This window comes from Berghia stephanieae, chromosome 1 (assembly GCF_034508935.2).
Source record: "Berghia stephanieae isolate SIO BIC M18660-M18661 chromosome 1, UCSD_Bste_1.3, whole genome shotgun sequence".
NCBI classification, from domain to species: domain Eukaryota; kingdom Metazoa; phylum Mollusca; class Gastropoda; order Nudibranchia; family Aeolidiidae; genus Berghia; species Berghia stephanieae.
The window spans coordinates 83734713-83755534 of record NC_088360.1 but is presented as its reverse complement, the minus strand read 5'-3'; the positions used below and the strand labels follow the sequence as shown (position 1 = coordinate 83755534).

Genomic DNA, 20822 nt, shown 5'->3' with positions numbered 1-20822 from the left:
ATATATATATATATATATATATGTATTTAGTAATATATATTGCATAGTTCCACAAATCCATCTCCTCATTGTGGTCTCCAATACTTTATTTAAACGTTGGCCAGGCAATACGGAACCATGATATTATTTGAATTTCCATTTCAACTGGATACATATCTCTTTGGAAGGAACCTTTTTTTGAACTAGACCTTAACAATGAAATGTCCATTATATTCAGGCAGCCATTCAAATTAGTCGAGTGAGGTAGACTGTAAAGTGTCTTACCTATACCGAGGCCAGAAATTGGTTGGTTCTGACATTCTTTGGGTTTCAGACAACGCTCAATATCTCTATATTTCTCACAAGAACTGCCGATGTCCTACCGCTGAGTCACAATTTAGTCCTTATCTATAAAAGTGATCTTGCTCGGGAGATTCAAAAAACAAACCCTCTCCCATTGATCGGGTCTCAAACTGTCGTGCTCTTTTAAAAAAACGCGTGTTTAAAATTTTGGACAGAATGAGCCATCCTTCAAATACCAATCGATCAAAATGACCCTCGGCTTGTCAAAAACTCTCAAACCTGGGAATTTACATGTCCCAGATTTGAGGGTTTTTGACTAAATGAGGTTCATTTCAATTAATCGATATTTGAAGGACAAACATTCTGTCCGAAAATTTTAAATACGTGTTTTTTCAGAGTACGGCAGAATACCAAGTTAGTATTGGGTATTTTGGAATTCATACACTCGCAGAACACGTGCTGAGAATGTGGTGGTTAGAATTAGCTCTAACAGTGTGATGTTTGTATTATGTGACTATTAATTTGGTCATTGGCCAAGGGTGATAATTTATGTTTATACGCATTCCTTTAACGCTGGGGTATAAATATGATGGATGATTTGTTGTGCTTTTATTATTCACGTGTTGCTTCGGGTTTCTTGACGTTATATTTGTTCTCTTTGTGAACGGAAGGCCGCAGAACCAGTAATATAATTATAATAAAGATGCATCTGACCACTTTTCTTTTACATGTAAATAGTGCATGAATGTAAGTTTGTTCCAGAAACAAATTTTATTTTTTATTGCCTGCAATCTCGAAATCAGTTGTTGTTAATTAATACCTAACTTAAAGTGAAGACTATGTTATTATTCTATGCTCTCACTTGCCAAGGATCGGACATTTTGTTTCACTTTTCAAACTCAACACCTCATGGTCATGGGCGTCGTGAACACAATTCCGACTCGGCATTAATCAAAGGAAATATTAACTGTGTCCATAATATTTTCTGTCAGAGTTTCGTACTTCTGATGGGCCGATTTTAAAAGATGCTCTTGGATTATTAAGATTGATAATATGAGTGAAATTATCACAATAAATGAAAACTCTAAGCTCTTTGAAACCGGATTTTAAGAAAAGCTAAGAACTAAATTTTAGACACGTCCGTTACCCCCGAAACAATACCGCTTAGAGACAATGTTTCATATTTAGATTTATTCAGTGACATACCAGTCAAATCAAAGCAGACAATGACTTGCTTTTTTTAGTAAAAGTAGTATATTGTTACCTCTCTCACTTATTCAACATAACATAAAATTTAAAGTGTCCTTATTTGGTTGGCACTCGGATTCAAGATACCCAAGAGATAGAGCGTCTGACATTACTCGAAAGAAACAGGTTTAAATCGGTGGAGAGAAGAGAATGTTTCCAAGTTTATTATCCATTCAAAAGGAACTATAAAAGCTGTTTATTATACAATTTTTATCTGGTGGATATTAAGATCAACCTTCTTAGCACGGGATGACAAATGATTTTTCAATTACATTTCAAATTAGAGACTTGTTTAAAAATTGCTTTTCAGTTTACCTTATGATTATGATTACAACATAGATAAAGATATCAATCATTTCTATGTGTCGTGTCGTCAAGACTGTTGAAAACAATAGTTGTATTACATGAAAATCACAAATATAACATTAAATAAGAATATAATGATATAACAAAAGTACTCAACGGAATCAAACGATATAATAATATATAAAAATACTGAGAAAGAAACGATGTTTGGAAAGCTTCGTGAATTGAGACTATTTTGCAAAGTTACGAGTGCGTCTTAATCAAAATTTGTGTTGTTTTTGTTTTACCGTCCTTGCCCGCTCCCACTCCCCGTGGAAGGAATTAAACTCTTTGTTCTTTGTTTTAAGTTAAAACTGAAAATATAATGGTCCAAATTCTATTGTGTAGACAGCGTCTCAAAGATTAATTGCCATGATGACCCTATAGCACCCATTAATTTGTTCCATTTCAAATCTTTCCTTTCAGACATTGTTTCAAGAATTCGCATAGAAGTACTCAAGCAACACACATTTCAAAGGCACCTGTTGAAGAGAATGGCTTAATGAGAAGAACCTACTGTGATCTTAATGTCGTCATTGACATGCATATTCATGAGTTAAGAGAACTGAACGAAAGAGATGAATAGAGAAATCAATTACCGGGATAACATATGAATTATCCAAAGGCATTTGCCCTTACAAGAGAGCAAAATTGTTGTCCAGCTGAACGGCGTTGACTTGTAACAAATTATGTACAAAATACAGCTTTGTTTATAACAAGCCCAGTCTTTTTCGCTATCGAAAACAGCGATTGTCAAGCGCAAGAGACAGGATGAAATATGAGACATTTTGAGAAGTTTTATTCTACCAGAAATATGACCTCTGAACTTTGAGTACTAATTTACTGTTATCCGTTTTATAATGACATCGGTTATTTGTTATTCACCTACTCTGCCTTGACTGGCCAGCGAATCAATCTACCTGTCTCTGACAGGAATGATGTAGACTATTCGACCTCCAATGTTTCAAAGTGGAAATAGTTGAGCACTTAAAAACTTACCTGTTCCTTACAAACTTCCCGTTGTTAGGTATAATTGATCATTCGCTTGTGTTCTCAGAGCACTTCCAGTTTTGTTTCTTACCTTTTGAGTCATTCAATAAATCAAATCAACCATGCAAGTCGTATACAGTGGAGGCTCGTCAACTCCCACACCTCCTCCCAGAATCACGCGAAAGATTGGATATAGTCGACCAGTGATGCCTGGATACAATACCCACGTCCAGCCTCAAGTGTTTGGCCATCGGCCTGGTGAGAAGCTTACGGAAGGGGACACGACTCTCAGAGATTCCATTCCACTCATGAGTAAGGGCGTGGCAATACTTTGTCTTGTCCTAAACATTTTTATTCCTGGATCGGGTGAGTCAATAATGATAATAATGATAATAATAATAATAATAATAATAATAATAATAATAATAATAATAATAATAATAATAATAATAATAATAATAATAATAATAATGATAACGATGATGATGATGATGATGATGATATATATATATTTATTATTTGAAATATTATACCTATCTATCTATCTATCTATCTATCTATCTATCTATCTATCTATCTATCTATACTTTATATATATATATAACAATACCTAATAAGAGCTAAATTATCCAATAGTGTAGCATTTGGTGCCCTATCCCAGTGATAAAACACTGATATATCCATTGGTAAAACAAAGTACAGGTTATCAATTATAAAACAAACGTAAATTACTAATTACATTCAAACCAAAGGTGATCTAATTCCTTATCAACACAGTTCTTAAAAACGTTGAGTTTTCTCGCAGATCTTTCAAATATCTACGGTCCTGAAAATTAACAGTGGATACTTATTGAAGTCGAACATCTGTCTTTGAAGTTTTTGAAGATCCCACCACTTGTTGACGTCAAAACCGCATATTTGAAGAACTCCATGGAATCCAAGTTGTCAATCTTGTGTGCGATCATGTAAATTTGAATTAGATCACATTTAATTATCATATCCGTCTCCTACAGGCACTCTGACGGCTGGTTTATCTGTTCTATGCTGCTCCAAAGTCCGTCCCCGCGGAGGAACCAAGACGCATTGTATTTGGATGAATGCTGGTGTAGCTCTTATACAATTTCTCCTGACCTTCTTATTCCTCCTGGGCTGGATCTGGAGCATCACCTGGGGCGTTGCTTTTCTCACCATATCCAGTAAGACTTTGAGCCTCATTCTGTGTGTGTTTGTATGTGTGTGTGTGTGTGTTTATGTGTGTGTAGACCAACACATTTCATTATTGGTGAATTTCTACTGGACGTTTTGAGAATAAACATAACGCTACAGAACTGTGCTCGGTATTGTTTCCATCCGTTAGCTGTCTCTAAAAATCAAAACAAGAGTACCTATGTAGCGCCATATTCACTAAAGATATTCAAAGCATGGGGTCCCTAGCCAGCAGTAAAAAACAAATTGAGCTTTTATATAGCGCAATATCCACTAAACGTGCTCAAAGCGCTTTACAAAGGTCCCTGACCAACAGCAACATGTAACATGTAGAACGAGACATGACGCCTGTTTGGCGATATTACATTTTTTCCAACAGATACAACGCGGTTAACGGCCAGGTACTCATTTTACACCCGGGTACAGTGAGAAATTGTGAGTAAAGAGCCTTTTCCAAGGACTAAACTATGCGCCGAGCGAGGCTAGAATCCAAGACCTTCCGATCCGAAAGCGAGTGTCATACCATTAGACCACATAGTCGCAGGAGACAAATCGTCTCAAAACGGCATGACGTGTGTCGGGATGGACCTCATGGTTAAAAGTGAATTTTAAGTCAAACTTATAAATTTTAGTTTTAAATAGATTCTGTCAGTTTTTGTTTTTCCTTTATGCTTCAGGAAAAATTCTGATCATATTGACTTAACATTAAACTTCCCACATCTAGGTCATCTCGACATAATATATAAAAGTCCATATATCACTAATGTCTACTTTTAGTGAGAAAATGAAAATGAAAAACAGAGCTATTCACATACTTCCAATAATGATATCGATCATATTTTTTCGCCAAGTCCAATGAGAAAATGTTTTGATATTGATCCACACAAATCAATACTACCACAATAGATGCTTTTAAAAACAAAATCATAACTTTTAGCCTATTGTTTTCCAAACGTTTCAAAATGTCTTTCTTAAAGGGAGGTTTTCTAAATGTTCTTGAGCTCAAAACAAAACAATGCCATTGCCATTTATAACCCAGCACGTTTTAGGTGTTTATTGTTCCTTTTAATGTAAGGTCTCTTTTTATTCTATTGACTGTTGTATTCCATATAAAGTTTATGATAGAATGTCTCCTTGCAAAGAGTTTAAACTGCCGTTTAAAAGAGCATTTATATGCATCCATTTAGAATATATTGAATGGGAGGAGATACAGAAATATGAGTGGATTGATAGTTTACATTTGAAGATATTTCGCAAGATCAATAAAATGAAGATAAAGCAACTGGAATTGATTGTCGAATGAATTATAAACCTAAGAATGGATATTGAGTTCACATTATCTGACATAAAGATTGAAGACAAGATTAAATGAACTTTATTTTTCGGCAATTTTGGAAATTTACATTTGGTTTTGCCATTAAATAATGAATTGTGAAATATACCCAAAAAAAAGAGTTAAAATAGCTTAAAAACTAGAAATTATAGAAACATCTAGTTTTTAAAAAATAGTTTTCCATAACTATTCAAGTTTTTTTGTGGTGAAAATTTCAGGTAGATGCAAGAATCCGTTACAATACAGTCTCGCTTTTTGTAAAAAGGAGAAATTTAACTCAAGTGCTTTTTGGAGGCAAAAATTGGAAGAAAAATAAAAACGCGTATAAAGGTCTCAATGCCTTAACTCAGTACAAACTTGATAAACCTGAAAGGAAATCATCGAGTTAGTGACACATCAAATATGTTATAAGATGAATTTTTGTGCAGTGGTAGGACCCTTTAAAAGATAGTCAAAAAATCATTCATCACCACCAAGCGTATAAAGACAAAAACAATGATTAATTTTTTTAGATTTTTAAATATCAGGAATTGCCTGTTAAAACATATTTCTGGATAGAAGTAGTCAATTTGATGATAGAGATATAAAAGTCTGAGTTTGATTGATTTCTATTTAACGGGGTTTTTGTCATTGTACACCTGAAGTGTTCACTTTCAACTTAAGACAAATCCATGATTTTTCATTCACAGGACAACACAGCAATCGACAGTCAGCTGAAGGTCGGCATCGTCAGCACGATGGAGACAAAACACACGCCAAGATATATGATACATCCAGGACGTCGGAACCAGATGCTCAGCATTTCTGCAACAATGGAAAATCCAACAGAAACAACCAGAATCATCACCACCGAGATCAGCAAAAACAACATCATAATCATCAGCAGCCTCATCATCAACATCACCATCATCACCATCACAATCAAAACCAGAACCACAACCATCGTAACTTTGACCACCGGCTTGACTTGCACCACAATAACAACAGAAGTCGCCAAGACATTCGAAAATCTCGAACTCCCAGTCCACGAGATTCTCCTTCTCCGAGTATTCCCAGAAACGAAAATTCCTGGCTTGATATGAACAACGGTAGCTATACTCCTGATCAAACATTGAATATAAATAGTAACAATTTAAATACTCCAGCAGACAATGGTAACTCTACTACTGCTGTTCCTCATCAGCCAATCATAGTTCTTCAAAAAGCGCCAGAAATAAATAGCATATCAACTGCTGATGACGTCAGAAATTCGTCACCTAACGACACCATAATGCAAGCTCGAACGCGCCATATGAAAATTTTACAACGTAAAATGAGCGACAATGATCTCTCGCCATTTGTTTTAACCAACAAACAATTAGAGGCTATCGTGATCCATGACCTACCGTTGGTGTCTTCTAATGTGCCCAGAAATGGCAATATCGTAGAGGAGGAGTCTGAAGGATTGCCCAAGATGGAAATGACGTAGTACAAATAAGACAAAGATGAAAATTTATGAAATTCTGATGGTGACAGATTGAAGGACAAATTCGTGACAAGAATTTAGTTTTCTGCCAATATAATTTACATCACATAAAGGATGGGCAATTGTTTTTACTTTGTTTCTGTTTAATCTATTTTTTCAAGACCGCTGTTACTTCTTAATCTTTATATTATTCAAGGATTCTGTTGAATAGCTGATCAACTGTAAATTTGTGAATATTGAAAAAGGCATTTATTAAAAGGGAAAAATACAGTCAAATTATCTGTAATTTGTTTAGAGTTTTCTATGTTAGCCTTTAAAAATGTACGTAGACTTCTAAAAAACAATGTGTACGCTGTAACACCCAATATATTTGAATTGATTAATTTTTAATTGGAAAAACTAGAGAGATAACACAATCTTACAAAGTTTAGAATCAAACAAAAGTCACTTTCGAAAATGATTTAAATGATGGATTAATTCTATAGCTGAAACCGTTTTGCCTTCTTGTTTTATGATACAAGTTAATCTCTAAAATACTTTAAATGAATTTTTTTTTCCTCAGAAATCCAAAAGTGATAAAAATACATCTATATAAAATTTGTGACGAGGATCTACATGTAGCCTATTAAAAGCAAATACTAATTTAACACATGACATGACAATATGCTGTAATGCAAAATGGGAAAACTATGCAACTAAAGATTGGGCATAGCAGTTATAACAAGCTCTCTCCATAGGGAATGAGATTAGCGGAAGAGTAGCGTCCCTTGATTGGAAGTCACCCATAGTCTGTGACGTCACCGGCGGAAAAGTTATTAGAGAGAGAACGTCATGTTGGTTGTGCGCATGGTCTCTCGTCCTCGCGTTTCAAGAAATGTTATCCGTTTATAGAAAACAATTCTTCTGCATTAAAGTTTTTATCACTTTATCTGAAAACATTTCAGTCTTAAGAATAAAAATGGGCACACGGTTTTACAAAATAGAAATCGAATCCTTTAGTATCATTTAATCCACTCATCCCTCTTACAGAGATCGGATAGGGGAAAAAGAGTGTGATGTCAAAAATCCGGTTCCAATCTCATTGGAAGTGTAAACCCGCTCTTCCGAAAGACTGGATACATTCCTTGTGCAATTTATATTCTTGTTTCTTGTCTAAATAAATGCTGGTCGTCAATAAATACCATCCATCCTCGCTCTTTTATGTCCCGTAATCCTAATAATCTACCTCTACACTCTGCTACCAAAATAGATATGCCACCTTATGATTCAATATGAAACCTATTCATACACACTTCCAACGATTTTGGAACCGGACTAGTGGAAGGTGTGACATCACGAATTTTCTGCCCAATTTCTTTCTGACCTCTGTTTAGGAAGAAAAATAATACGAGTACATTCCTCGCACCAAATTTAACCATGTCAATTCGGTATTATTTCGAAGAAAAAAAAAACACGGATGGGTCTAAATCCATAGTAATAAGATTTTGGAATTTCACGTATTTGAATTCAGAGTTACAAAATCCATCATTTTCAAATAAGGCTTTCATTTTAACCGAAATTTATCAATACTAGAGGGTCCGATAGCTCAGTCGGTAGAGCACTCACTTCACACGCAATGGGAACGAGATCGATGCCGGGCTTTCGTCGATTTTTTTTCTGACCCCCTCCCCCCCCCCCTCCCCCTTATCCACCCAGCAGTGATTGGGTAGCTTGGTCTTAGAGATCTGGTGGAAAGTACTTTGCTATAGAATTACTAGCGTCCTACCAAAGGGTAGCAAGCAACTTCTATTGTCCGCTTCAAGCTATAGAAACCGGGATAAACTCCGCACCATGGACCTAATGGTTCCGAAGGACTCTTTTTTATAAAACCGTTTATAGACGATTGGTCACCGATTAACCCAGATACTCTATCAATGATTATTAGACATATAGATGGAAGTGACTTTAAATACTCCGAGATTAAATAGCCCGATATTCTTGAGTCTCGCAATCTACTGCCCTACTCTTTTGATTAAACACATATAAATGTTTCGGCAAGAAAATCCGTCCTTCAAATTCAATACCGATCGATATTTTCTCATTTTGGTCCGGCTGTATAGAACACCATTCCACAGAGCATCCGAGAATCCAAATCCTTGTCTGTTTTCAAGAAATCCTTGAAAATATTTCTTTTTTGATGTCATGTACTCTCTATATTGTTTTTTGTTGATGTAATTTAAAGCGCCAAGAGCCTCATTGTTGACGATACCGTGCGCTCTATAAGAGTCTATTATTATTATTATTATTATTATTATTATTATTATTATTATTATTATTATTATTATTATTATTATTATTATTATTATTATTATTACCCTCATCTTGTCAAGGAAGTCGAATCTTTGAAAGCTTTGGACAAGATGAGGGTCAGTTTAATCGATTGATATTTGAATAGGGACGAGTTTTCTGCCTCAATTTTTTAAAATTGTGTTTCTAGAGCACAGCATTCTAGTGATTGAATTATTCCAAATTAATGAAGAATTTAAAATAGAGATGCCTTGTGTTGTAGACTAAAACAGCAATGGACTTATACGGATAAAAGAGCTTTTTATAATCCGTTACAAAAATCTTCCTCTCTCAATTATAAGATAATATAAAAAAAAAGAGAACTATTACGTAAGGACTCTATGAAATAACGGAATTAGCGATCCACTTTATTTACAAATTATACCCATATTGCGAATAGACTTATTTGTCATTTAAAAATAAATTGAACATATCAACGTTATTACTGGGGCTTAGTATGTCTAAAGCTAAGCTCCCTATTTGACAAAAGATTACAAACAGTTACTTTGTATTTAATTCTATATTGGTTTCCAGGCTCGCCTTCATTAAATGTGACCCACAGTGTCAATACGGTATTATGTCGATATGAACTAGATGAAGAAAATTAAATTTAAACTCAAAATTATCCCTAGTTGGAAATTTCAATGATTTCGGTTTAGTCTAATGGACGAAACTCTCTCCAATGAACGCATCTTTTTTTTTTTTTAATGTAATTTTGCGAATCAAGTTCAAGTTGAATTTCGATCATCTGGTTTCCACCTATATAATATCGTTTTGAGACTGAAAATTTGTTTTTGTTTAATTTTTTTTTCAAGTATGAAAACGACAAAAGTCTTTCGAAATATGTGTGCTGATTTTATTTGATTAAAATTTGCATTTTATAATGTATCAATGTCCTTGATCAATTATACTGTGATTTAACGCTGACCGATTTTAACATTTTGGCCAGAAATTAGTACTTCAAATATCGATCGATTTAAAAATGACCCTCATCTTGTCAAAAACTCTCAAACTTTGGACTTCAAGGAAGTCCCAGGTTTGAGAGTTTTAGACAAGATGAGGGTCATTTTTAAATCGATCGATATGTGAAGGACGAGCTTTGTGGTCAAAATTTGTTTAATACGTTTTGTTTGAGAGTAAAGCAGAATGCACCCTCCGATACCCAACCATTTCATTTAACGACATCATTAATCTCATTTCTAACACGTCTGTCTTAAGAGTAGAAATAAAAGTCCTTGAACACAAGCGTTAGAAACTCCGAACAAGTTCCCAATTCGCTGCGTGACCTTTCATACGCAGAAGTTTAAGAATCTTAAAATAATACCCCTCCTCATTGACCCCACCTAGCATATCATTTCTTATAGATAGTATGCAGATGACGTCACTCAGGCCTTTGTTATTGTTTTTGCCACCCGCGTTTGTGAGTTGTTCTCACTATACTGTATCAACCAGACTATAAAAGTTCATGGTTACACAGAGTTTGTGTGTTGGTCCGTTATACTTCCGGATGGCAATGTTGTGAACTCCTCGGCCAAGCGCATTCTATCTATAAGATGTTTTCTTTTTCTTATATACAATTATTGCTGTTGAATGTGATGATTGGACATAAAAATAATCATAATGGGCCAGGATATCATTCCGCGTCAAAGCTCCTTTTATTAAAAATTGGATGAGTGCTGGACAAAATTTTTCATTAAACTCCTGCGTTGTTTTATTTTACCAACGATAATAAGGAGGCTGCGTAATATCTTAGCTATTATGCTATTTTATACTAAACTCGTGTTTTCTCAAGAACGAATGGGGTGTAATAATATGGATTGCTGCACTGTATGGTGATAAAATTGGTGAGCAATTGTCACATTCAAATAGCATGCTAATATGCCTTAATATGTTTCATAGCATAATTTTAATTTCATAACAATTGTATTTTCTAGAATACAGCAGTTTGGATTTGCATAGGACACATATTATTATCACTACAAAATTCATCGCAAGCATGTAAAAGATGGCGAACTACGGTATTTTGCCTTTAAAACATTAAATTAAAGAAAAAATTCAACAATAGGGAAAAAAAGTGTTGTCAAAAATTGGTTCCAAACTCATTAGAAGTGTAAACTATTCTTCCGTAGGATTGAATAGCCTACATACCTTGTGCAAATTATATTCTTTGTTTCAAAGAGTGGTAGCATCTTATTTTCTAAAATAGATATATGTGATATGTGTTATATAGATAATACAACGTCGGTCTTTTACGTCCCGTAATCCTAACAATTTACCTATACAACCTGCTGCTAAAATAGTTATGGCACCTTATGATTCAATATGTAACCTATTCATTATAAGTGCTGGTTACATATACACTTCCAATGATTTTGAAACCGGAAAAGCAGATTTTTCTGCTCTTTTATCTGTCCTTGCATACTTTGACATTTGTCTAGATATTCATTACATGAGTACATCATTCAATTCGACATGAGTTCATCCCTTCATTCATATACCCTTAATCTATTTGTGTATTCATTGTTCTCTGCCAATATTGTTCCAATCAATTTATCTGTATTCGATATCCTTCTTCTTATCCATGTTAATCCATGTTTAATTCCAATACATTCTATAAAAAGCCATCATCTTTTAAATGGCATTTTTTAAAAAGTAATTGATTGTAAATATGATGAAGCCTAACAAAGCCCAGAAATTTGTAGCGTTGCAAAACAATGCAATTCTATGATTTATCTATGAAATATTCACTGCTTATTTTCTTTTCAATTTGTATGGAAATGTATATACTCCTTTTGGATTTATAAGTAAGTTAATGTTAAAGATAGAGAACAGCAGTGTTTATTTACAAGGTGCTCACTGCTGGCTAAAATGTCTCGCTCAGGTCTTACATGTTCCCGGTTGCGTGATTTATTCTTCTCTGTTTGTTTTTTAAACTGATGCTGTAATAATACGTGAAGGGTTGGGTGACAACGATCTGTCGTTGTTTTCCAGGGTGAGTCACATTACAAACGCTAATCAACTCAGGTGTTAATGAGTACCTGGTTGTATGCAGTGACGAATATTGAAGCGCCACAATACAAATAAGGCGCCTAATGGGTGGTTTTGAATATATGATTTGGGAAGCTTTTTATTGACGCCAGTTGGGAAATAGATATAAATCAATTTTTAAACCGCAATCATCTGGTGAAAGCAGTGAAATACGCTATGTTAATGTGTGTTTTTTTCATTAATTTCAATTCCTTTCAATGCTATCGTTATTATTACTTCTTTTTAATTCAGTAATTTGACATAAATACTTGCTCATAAGTGTTAAAAAAATAAAATTTAAAACATATTTCAATAACATCATAATTTATTCTTACATCTATGGAATAAGGGAATTTATACAATGCACAAACGCACATATTTTAAGATGGGAGAAGTAAACTGGGAGAGTGGGAGAGAGTGGACGAGAAATCTAGAATGAGGAGGAGGAGGTGAGAGATTGATAGAGTAAAATAGTGAGGGAGGAATGGTGAAGGAATACGAGACAGAGATATTAAATGGGAAGAAAGTGAAAGAGACATAGACATAAAGAGCGATAAAAAGAGGGGAAGAGATAGAAATAAAGTGAGACAGAGAGAGAGAATGAGACAGAGAGAGAGAGAGAATGAGAGAGAGAGAGAGAGAGAGAGAGAGAGAGAGAGACGATGGTTTTGTTACAGGAGGGAATGATTGGAAATGTAAGATTAGAGAGACGAATAAATATGTGAGTTACGGAATCAAATGATGATAATAATATTGCGATGTTTACCAATTCAACATGACTATGATAATTTGATGGATCTTGGAAAATGGCATATCGGAAAATACGACAAAAAGCTGTAACATCATTATGCTGTAGAGGAAATGTTGTTGCCAATCTCTTCTGTTCCCTTATGTTTTTCTCTTTTTTTGTTTTTTTGTTTTTGTTTGTTTTTGTTTTTTTTTTGTTTTTTTTTTTGTTTTTGCTTTTTTTCTCAAAATATTAGCATTACTATATATAAATCAGAACTACTGACACATATATAAAAAGTAGTTAAGTTACATTCCATGAAGTTTCACCATTTCATTAACTTTTATTGTTCATGAGAGGAGAAGTTGTTCTTTTATTACGATTTCTGACTAAAATCGGGAACTAATTGACTTCGAATAAGCATGTGACCGATATTAGTTTAAAACCGTATAATCTCATTCAGAATTTATAACTTTGAATCCAAATTCATTTTTTCCTTCAAATCTTCTTCCAATTCTACTGGATTGACACGGACTGGATTGTCACCATTCATTGTTTTATCATTTAATTATGTTATAATGTCTGTTTGAAATATGTTTTCTCTCTGATCTTACACATCTCTAGGTGTTTGAAAAGTAATCATATTTGGACACTTGTTGCACTTTCGCAATGTTGTCTACTTTATTAAGTTCCCATCCTTATCAAGCGTTTCTAACAGTGATGTGATAGCAGTTTGAAGGCGGCCGCGCGGACTTCTTCGTGAACCACTAAGAGCAATTTTTGTTGTCGTATCTCAAAATATTCACCATTAATTTTTTCTTTCATTTCATGGGAATTTTGAAATGTCTCTGAGAGCAAAGCACGTTGATATAAAGGAAATTTTAGTATTTCTCACCAGTGGCTCACTCACTTTGTCGTGGTGGAATTTTGGGAACTTTAAACTAATTATGGGTAGCAGCGTCTCTTGCATATAATTTTTGTAGCATTTTGCATAATGCCTGTAGGAAAAGACGGTGACTAGTTTGAGTCTCTGTCAAAAAGATATACTTTTCATTACTTTTATTGAGTCAGTTCATTCGAGTCCGACCAAAGTGCTGTCGTCCTTTGACATAATAGTTTTCCTTTCATTTTGGACCCAAAAAAAAAGCCCATGTTTCAAAATGCCATCGATTAAAATGGTCAGAATCCTTCCGAAATTCCTCAAACTTGAGATGTGTCTAAGGTCGTGTGTTTCTCCCATATTGGGCAGGGAGGTACATACTGTGTCTTCTGTCCCCCTATATTTGTTTTCCAATTTGCTTTCTGTCTTTGTCTTGGAATGAGATTACTTGGTTTTGTCCTGACCCTGATCGGATACCTTGGCTGAGAGGGAAACAGTCAAATGTATAGTTAGTTTTTGGGAGATGATAATTGTTTCCTTGTAAATCCTCTCTCTGTTTTGCACTGTATTATGTTTTGTTACTTGCAATTTATGATTATTAAACATTTGAGTGTATTCCTCTTAGTGGGATCTGTGCTTGTGTCTGGATGAACCTTTTAGATGATCTCAAACTAAGTACACTGATAGTGTGCTCTTGGAATCTACATCTGTTTCCTATTTAACCAATTCCCCTTTGTTTCACCTTTTCTTCGGTGCTTTGACTGTAATTCTAGAACGTATTACTATCCAAGTTTCTTCCTTTTTACTGGTGCTGATATGACCTTAATGTGTTGCAAGCGCCATAAAACCGTTAAAAACAAAAAAAAACAAGGTCTTGGGTTTGAATGTTTTATCTATTGTAGTTATCTGCTCGAATATAGAGTGAGGTAACAATAATTTATGTCCCTATCTCACCAAAAAAAGCCAGAAAACAAAGGGCTAATGATGTGACGTCAACTGAAATGAGTGAATGAATATCTGTGTCTTTATCATTGACGGATATTATCAGATTGCTAGTACACAACAAGAACGCCTAACATGTGCTTTGTAACGTATGAAATGGAAATTTAGTGTCTTATGACCTGCTGGGTGAATATATGAAGCATTATGAAAGTGCATTTCAATGTATCCATCTTTTTTGTTTATTTATCATTTTGTTTATTCATATATTTATCTTTATCATTTATTAACATTATATTTATATATTTATCTATAACTTTAACCGCAACTGTTTAAACCAAATTAGTTAATTATCCAATGTGATGAATGTGTAGGGCAATATTAAGAGGCAACACTGAGTGGCAATTGCATTTCCTCTACGGCACCGTTTTCCACCCCGGAGATTTCTTTACATTATCGTTTTTGCTTTGATATCTCAAATGAATAAACAGCCTTTTTCTCAATTCTAAAGCTGATTTTGTTGTTGTTATTATTATTATTATTATTATTATTATTATTATTATTATTATTATTATTATTTGTAGTAGTTAGTAGTAGTAGTAGTAGTAGTAGTAGTAGTAGTAGTAGTAGTAGTAGTAGTAGTAGTAGTAGTAGTAGTGTAGTAGTAGTGTGTAGTTGTAGTAGTAGTAGTAGTAGTTAGTAGTAGTGTAGTAGTAGTAGTAGTAATAGTATAGTAGTAGTAGTAGTAGAGTAGTGTAGTAGTAGTAGTAGTAGTAGTAGTAGTAGTAGTAGAAGTAGTAGTAGTAGTAGTAGTAGTAGTAGTAGTAGTAGTAGTAGTAGTAGTAGTAGTAGTATCATTATTTTTTAAATTTTTTAAAATAGTTATCATTATTAGAGAGTGGTGCCTGAAGCCTGACATCATGATAATACTAACCGAAGATTGATAATGGAGAGGCTTCGGGTGGGAAAAATACAGACAATTTACGTTTCGAGTACAAACCCTTTGTCAACACAACAATAAACAAATGAACGTGGAAAACAAATATAATAAAATGGAGTATAAATTGTGCGGCTATGTGGTCTTGTGGTATGAAACTCGCTTTCGGATCGGAAGGTCTTGGGTTCGAGCCTCACTCGGATCATTGTTGAGTCCTTGGAAAAGGCTCTTCACTCACATTCTCTCACCGTACCCAGGTGGATTATGAGTACCTGGCCGTTAACAACGTTGTCTCTTTCCGAAAGAACATATAATGACACCTATTAGGCGCCATGTAACGTCCCACATGTTAAGTGTTGCTGTTGGTGAGGGACCCCTTGTAAAGCGCTTTTAGCACATTTAGTGGGTATTGTTGTATATAAAAGCTCAAGCTATTTTTAATCGTCTGCACTCAATGATGGTTGGAGTGTGAATGAAACGTTGACGTGTCGTGGGCCAGGGAATAGGGAGGGTGTGATAGGAATAATAAGGGCAGGCCAGCGTGTGAGAGAGATGGGAACTTCCTAGAAATGGCTGGCTAAAAACAATAACAAAGAGCTGAGTGACGTCAATGTTTTTCCTTCTATTGGTTTAATACCCATTGTATAATGCAATGAGTGGATTTGCTCTATAGATAGTTCGAAGATGACGTCACTCAGGTCTTTGTTATTGTTTTTTGCCATCCGCGTTTATGAGTAATGCTCACTGAACTGTATTAACCCGACTATAAATGTTTATGGATACACACAGTTTTGTGCGTTGGTCCGTTATACTTCCGGATGGCAATGTTATGAGCTTCTTAGCCAAGCGCATACTATCTATACTTAAAGTACAAATACCATTTAGTTCTGAATGATTGTTCCGATAGCAGGACTCTCAATAATCAATGTGTGCTTCTCGGTGGCTTATATTGTTCAAATTTCGACTTTTCTTACATATCAATTATACAACCATTATTTTTACAAAGCTAGCCTCGATATTATTAACCTGTTTTTCATTGTGACGGCTTCCTGTAAATGAGTTGAGACGCTGGGTCATCAATGGGAAAAGAATAACTGAAGCAAATCATTTTATTAATAATATTTGGTCCTATTAAAAACACGCTGACTATTACACAAACTTTGATAAAACTGACCAAATTAAATACATGTTGCATTGTTGATATTATTTCATACAACAATCTATAAAATTGTGTTGCTCTATTTGCATATTTTGACTTTCTAGTTCTGTAGCAAGGAGAACAAGCCCATTTTCCTGCATAATTTGACACAGCAGCACAATAACCTGCTGCTTTCTTTCCGTGTTTTTATGCAACGTAATACTCTTCAACAGTCGTAACGTCACTTCCTTCCTAATGACGCATGGTAACTTAGTAACACTGGGTCGAAACTATCGGAACAATGGCGGACGCTCGTATGAAATATTTCTCCGGCGAGCATAAAGGGTATCCAGAGGAAAAAAACCACATAAATTTGATCATGTTTTGACTTTTACACATTCTGATCACAAGGCATATGAAAAGTTCTAGCCAGCATGAAAAATAAAAAAGGAATGATTTTCTTTGTTTAGAACCAAGCTGGCCGCCGTTGCCGGGCGGCGTGACATCAGACTATTGAATCGTATAGATGGTCGATTAAAAACTAAAACTTACGTCCTTCCTTGCGACACCGTTAGTTGCCGTGGCCGGGACATTCTCCATAAAGGAATATGGATATTCCATCAAACAAAAACGTCTCATGACAAGTATCACTCTCTTTGAGAATTTCTAAACAATAGAAATCGAATAACTGATACAAAATCCAATCATAAAGAGATCTTATTTGGTATTTTTTGTAAATTTGTTTTTATTTCTTATTCAACCACTGATTGTAGTGATCCTTTTACCTTTACAAAAATAGATTTTATAAAATCGATCTGATATTATTTGATCTAGGGTAGCTGAAGAAATGGCAAAGTGTTATGCTTCTAAATTCAAATTTCTAAATGCTTAAACTCACACAAAAAACTCGTTCTCTCTCTCTCTCTCTCTCTCTCTCTCTCTCTCTCTATATATATATATATATATATATATATATATATATATATATATATATATATATATATATATAAATTATATATATATATATAGAGAGAGAGGAGCTCTCTCTATATATATGTATATATATATATATATATATATATATATATATATATATATACCCTTCACTCTCTCTCTGTCTCTCTCTCTCTCTCTCTATCTATCTATCTATCTATCTATCTATCTATTTGTCTAATCTATCTATCTATCTCTTTCTCTCTCTCTCTCTCTCTCTCTCTCTCTCTCTCTCTCTCTTTCTTTCTTTCTTTCTTTCTTTCTCTGTGCCCCTCTCTAATTTGACACGAGTCAAAGAAATAGAGCATCTTGTCATACAATATATGTTTATGATAATAAAATGACAACACCACACACACACACACACACACACACACACACACACACAAACACACATACGTTGTGTATTGGAACATGCCCCATTTCTGTCCTACGCTGAAAATACACGTTTTAAAAATGTTGGTCACAAAACCCACTTTTCAGATATCGAAAGATTAAAATGACGACCCCACCTTGGCAAAAACTCTCAGACCTAGGACTTTTAGAAAGTCCAATGTAGAGAGCTTTTACAAAATTATGGTCATTTGAATTTATCGATATTTAAAGGACAAGTTTTCTGGCCATCATCTTTAAAGGTATTTTTTCTCATAGCCAGGGCAGGTAATAAGATATGATATTGCCATATCTGACTGATGGCATCAAACTAATCAAATCGTTTCGTTGCGTTCTATTTAAAAACACATTGTTCTTCATTTTGGTAGGAAATTTGTTACTTCTAACATCCAGCGATTATGATAACCCCTTGCTTAAAATAAGTCCAACAATTTCAAGTCTCATGTTTGAGACATTTGGGAAAAATGTATGCACAATCAATCTGAGTCTTTGACAAGTTTTGGCCATCCTAATTGATGGATATTTGAAGACAAGAATTCGTTATCCAACCTTATTTTAAACTGTATTTCACAAACGATGAGTACAGAGCAACCTTAGTCACTGTTCTATTTCCATTATTCAAAAAGTAAATAACACCGTTCGTGATTAATTGATATGCAGGAATTTCATCGTTTCAGGACGTATCTATTAATTTGCACTACTCTAACAAAATACTTTTTGACATTTGAGCCAGAATACTTTTCCTTCAAATATTGATCGATTAAAATGCCCCATAAGTAGTCAAAAAAGTTTCACACTCCATATCCCAAAGAGGTATCGCGTTTCAGAGTATTTTACTATTTTGGAAAATCGATTTTATTAAAAGAAAGGTTTTCTGATCAAAACTTTAAATATATTTGTCATGATTTGTCTAATCGCCCACGTAGACGACACAACGTGTGACATGAGAAATAGATGAGAATAAAACTAATCGTGACGTTATTGATGATGTCAATCATTTAAGCGTGACGCAAATAATGCTATGCTTGTAGTTTAAAAAAACAACTCATAACATCTGCCAGCCGAATATAACGTACCAACACACAAAACGATAAGTAACTTTCAACGTTTATAGTCTGATTCATACAATTTAGTGAGAAATAATAGATTAATTAAAATATATGTGTATAAATATTAAATAAGGCATATACATAATCTTGTCCATCTGTGGAGTTGAATTAATGAGATGGTATCTGTAGGGTATGTTTGTCTATATGATGTGTAAGCGCTTCACTCTAACTCACACACACACACAGACACACACACATACACACACACACATACACACACATAGAGAGAGAGCGAGAGAGAGAGAGAGGAGAGAGAGAGAGAGGAGAGAGAGAGAGAGAGAGAGAGAGAGAGAGAGAGAGAGACAAGTGGAAGAAAAGTAGTCTTATGCTTGTGTCTTGTCCGAATCTGAAAAGACAAAGCATCCCATTAATCAGTCTATATTATATTAAAATTGTGAAAATTGTGAAAATTCAATTCATAACCAAAAATATGAGACTTGTTTCAACATTTTCTGTTTAATCTAGAAAAGAAAATAGACTCTTTATAGAGAAAAAAATAATATGTATTTGGGTCGTTGATCATTTTGAGTTTAGATTTATTCTCCGTTATTTGGTTTAACTCAATATAGTACTTAATACCACTTTGAGAGGAAAGTCACAAATGTGTATGTTGATTTTATATGATCTGATACACCTGTCACCATGATGAACAACAATTGCGTTGTTGCTAGTAATGTTTATACCATAGAAACAATCGGTAAGTCTAACGATTTTTATTAAGTCTCTCCCTCTCTCTCTCTCTCTCTCTCTCTCTCTCTCTCTCTCTCTCTCTCTCTCTCTCTCTCTCTCTCTCTCTCTCTCTCTCTCTCTCTCTTTTTTTTTTTTTTTCCTACCTTTCTCTCTATATACCTCACTCTATATATCTATCTATCTATCTATCTATCTATCTATCTATCTTAGCAGTGGAAAGGAACAAAATAAATTCAAATATTAAAAAATCCATTAAACGCTATATAAATGATGTTGACGATGTAGATCTTTTATACGAGAAATTTTGTATAAATAAAATAACTAAAATATTAAATGACCAGTATCATCCACTAAGACCATCAATTATTATGTCAGAAAGAAGTGGTCGCCCTTTCTCTATTTCAACGAAAACAGAGAGACACCGAAAATCTTTTCTGCCGTCCAGTATTAGGCTTTATAACAACAAGCAATAATCATTTTATATAATTATTTCTCATTTTTACTTTTTAAAAATATAAATATTAATTTATTAATTTATTTGTTTTGCAATCTTTTCAATTTTCAATTTATAGTGACAGTTTTAACTATTTTACAGTGTTGAAATTATTCATATTATAAAGCGCAGCTCTGGTTATAGAGCTGCTCCTTTTTTATATATATACATCCTATTTCCATTGTATTTTTATCTTATGTGTAAATTATAACACGTCTGTACAAAAAATTTCCTTTTTGGGATGCAATAAAGTATTATTATTATTATTATTATTATTATTATTATTATTATTATTATTATTA

General features: G+C 34.1%; 1 protein-coding gene across 1 annotated transcript in view; it reads left to right on the top strand.

The window, feature by feature from the left end:
- The window catches only part of LOC144959409 (uncharacterized), a 69879-nt gene extending 61559 nt beyond the window's left edge, over nt 1-8320 (top strand). Inside the window, exons 3-5 of the mRNA XM_078891991.1 lie at nt 2302-3231; nt 3879-4061; nt 6094-8320. Of these exons, the coding sequence (XP_078748117.1) occupies nt 2988-3231; nt 3879-4061; nt 6094-6872 (1206 nt within the window). The 5' untranslated portion in view covers nt 2302-2987 and the 3' untranslated portion in view covers nt 6873-8320. The remainder of the gene's footprint in view (nt 1-2301; nt 3232-3878; nt 4062-6093) is intronic.
- Nucleotides 8321-20822: the final 12502 nt, after the last annotated feature.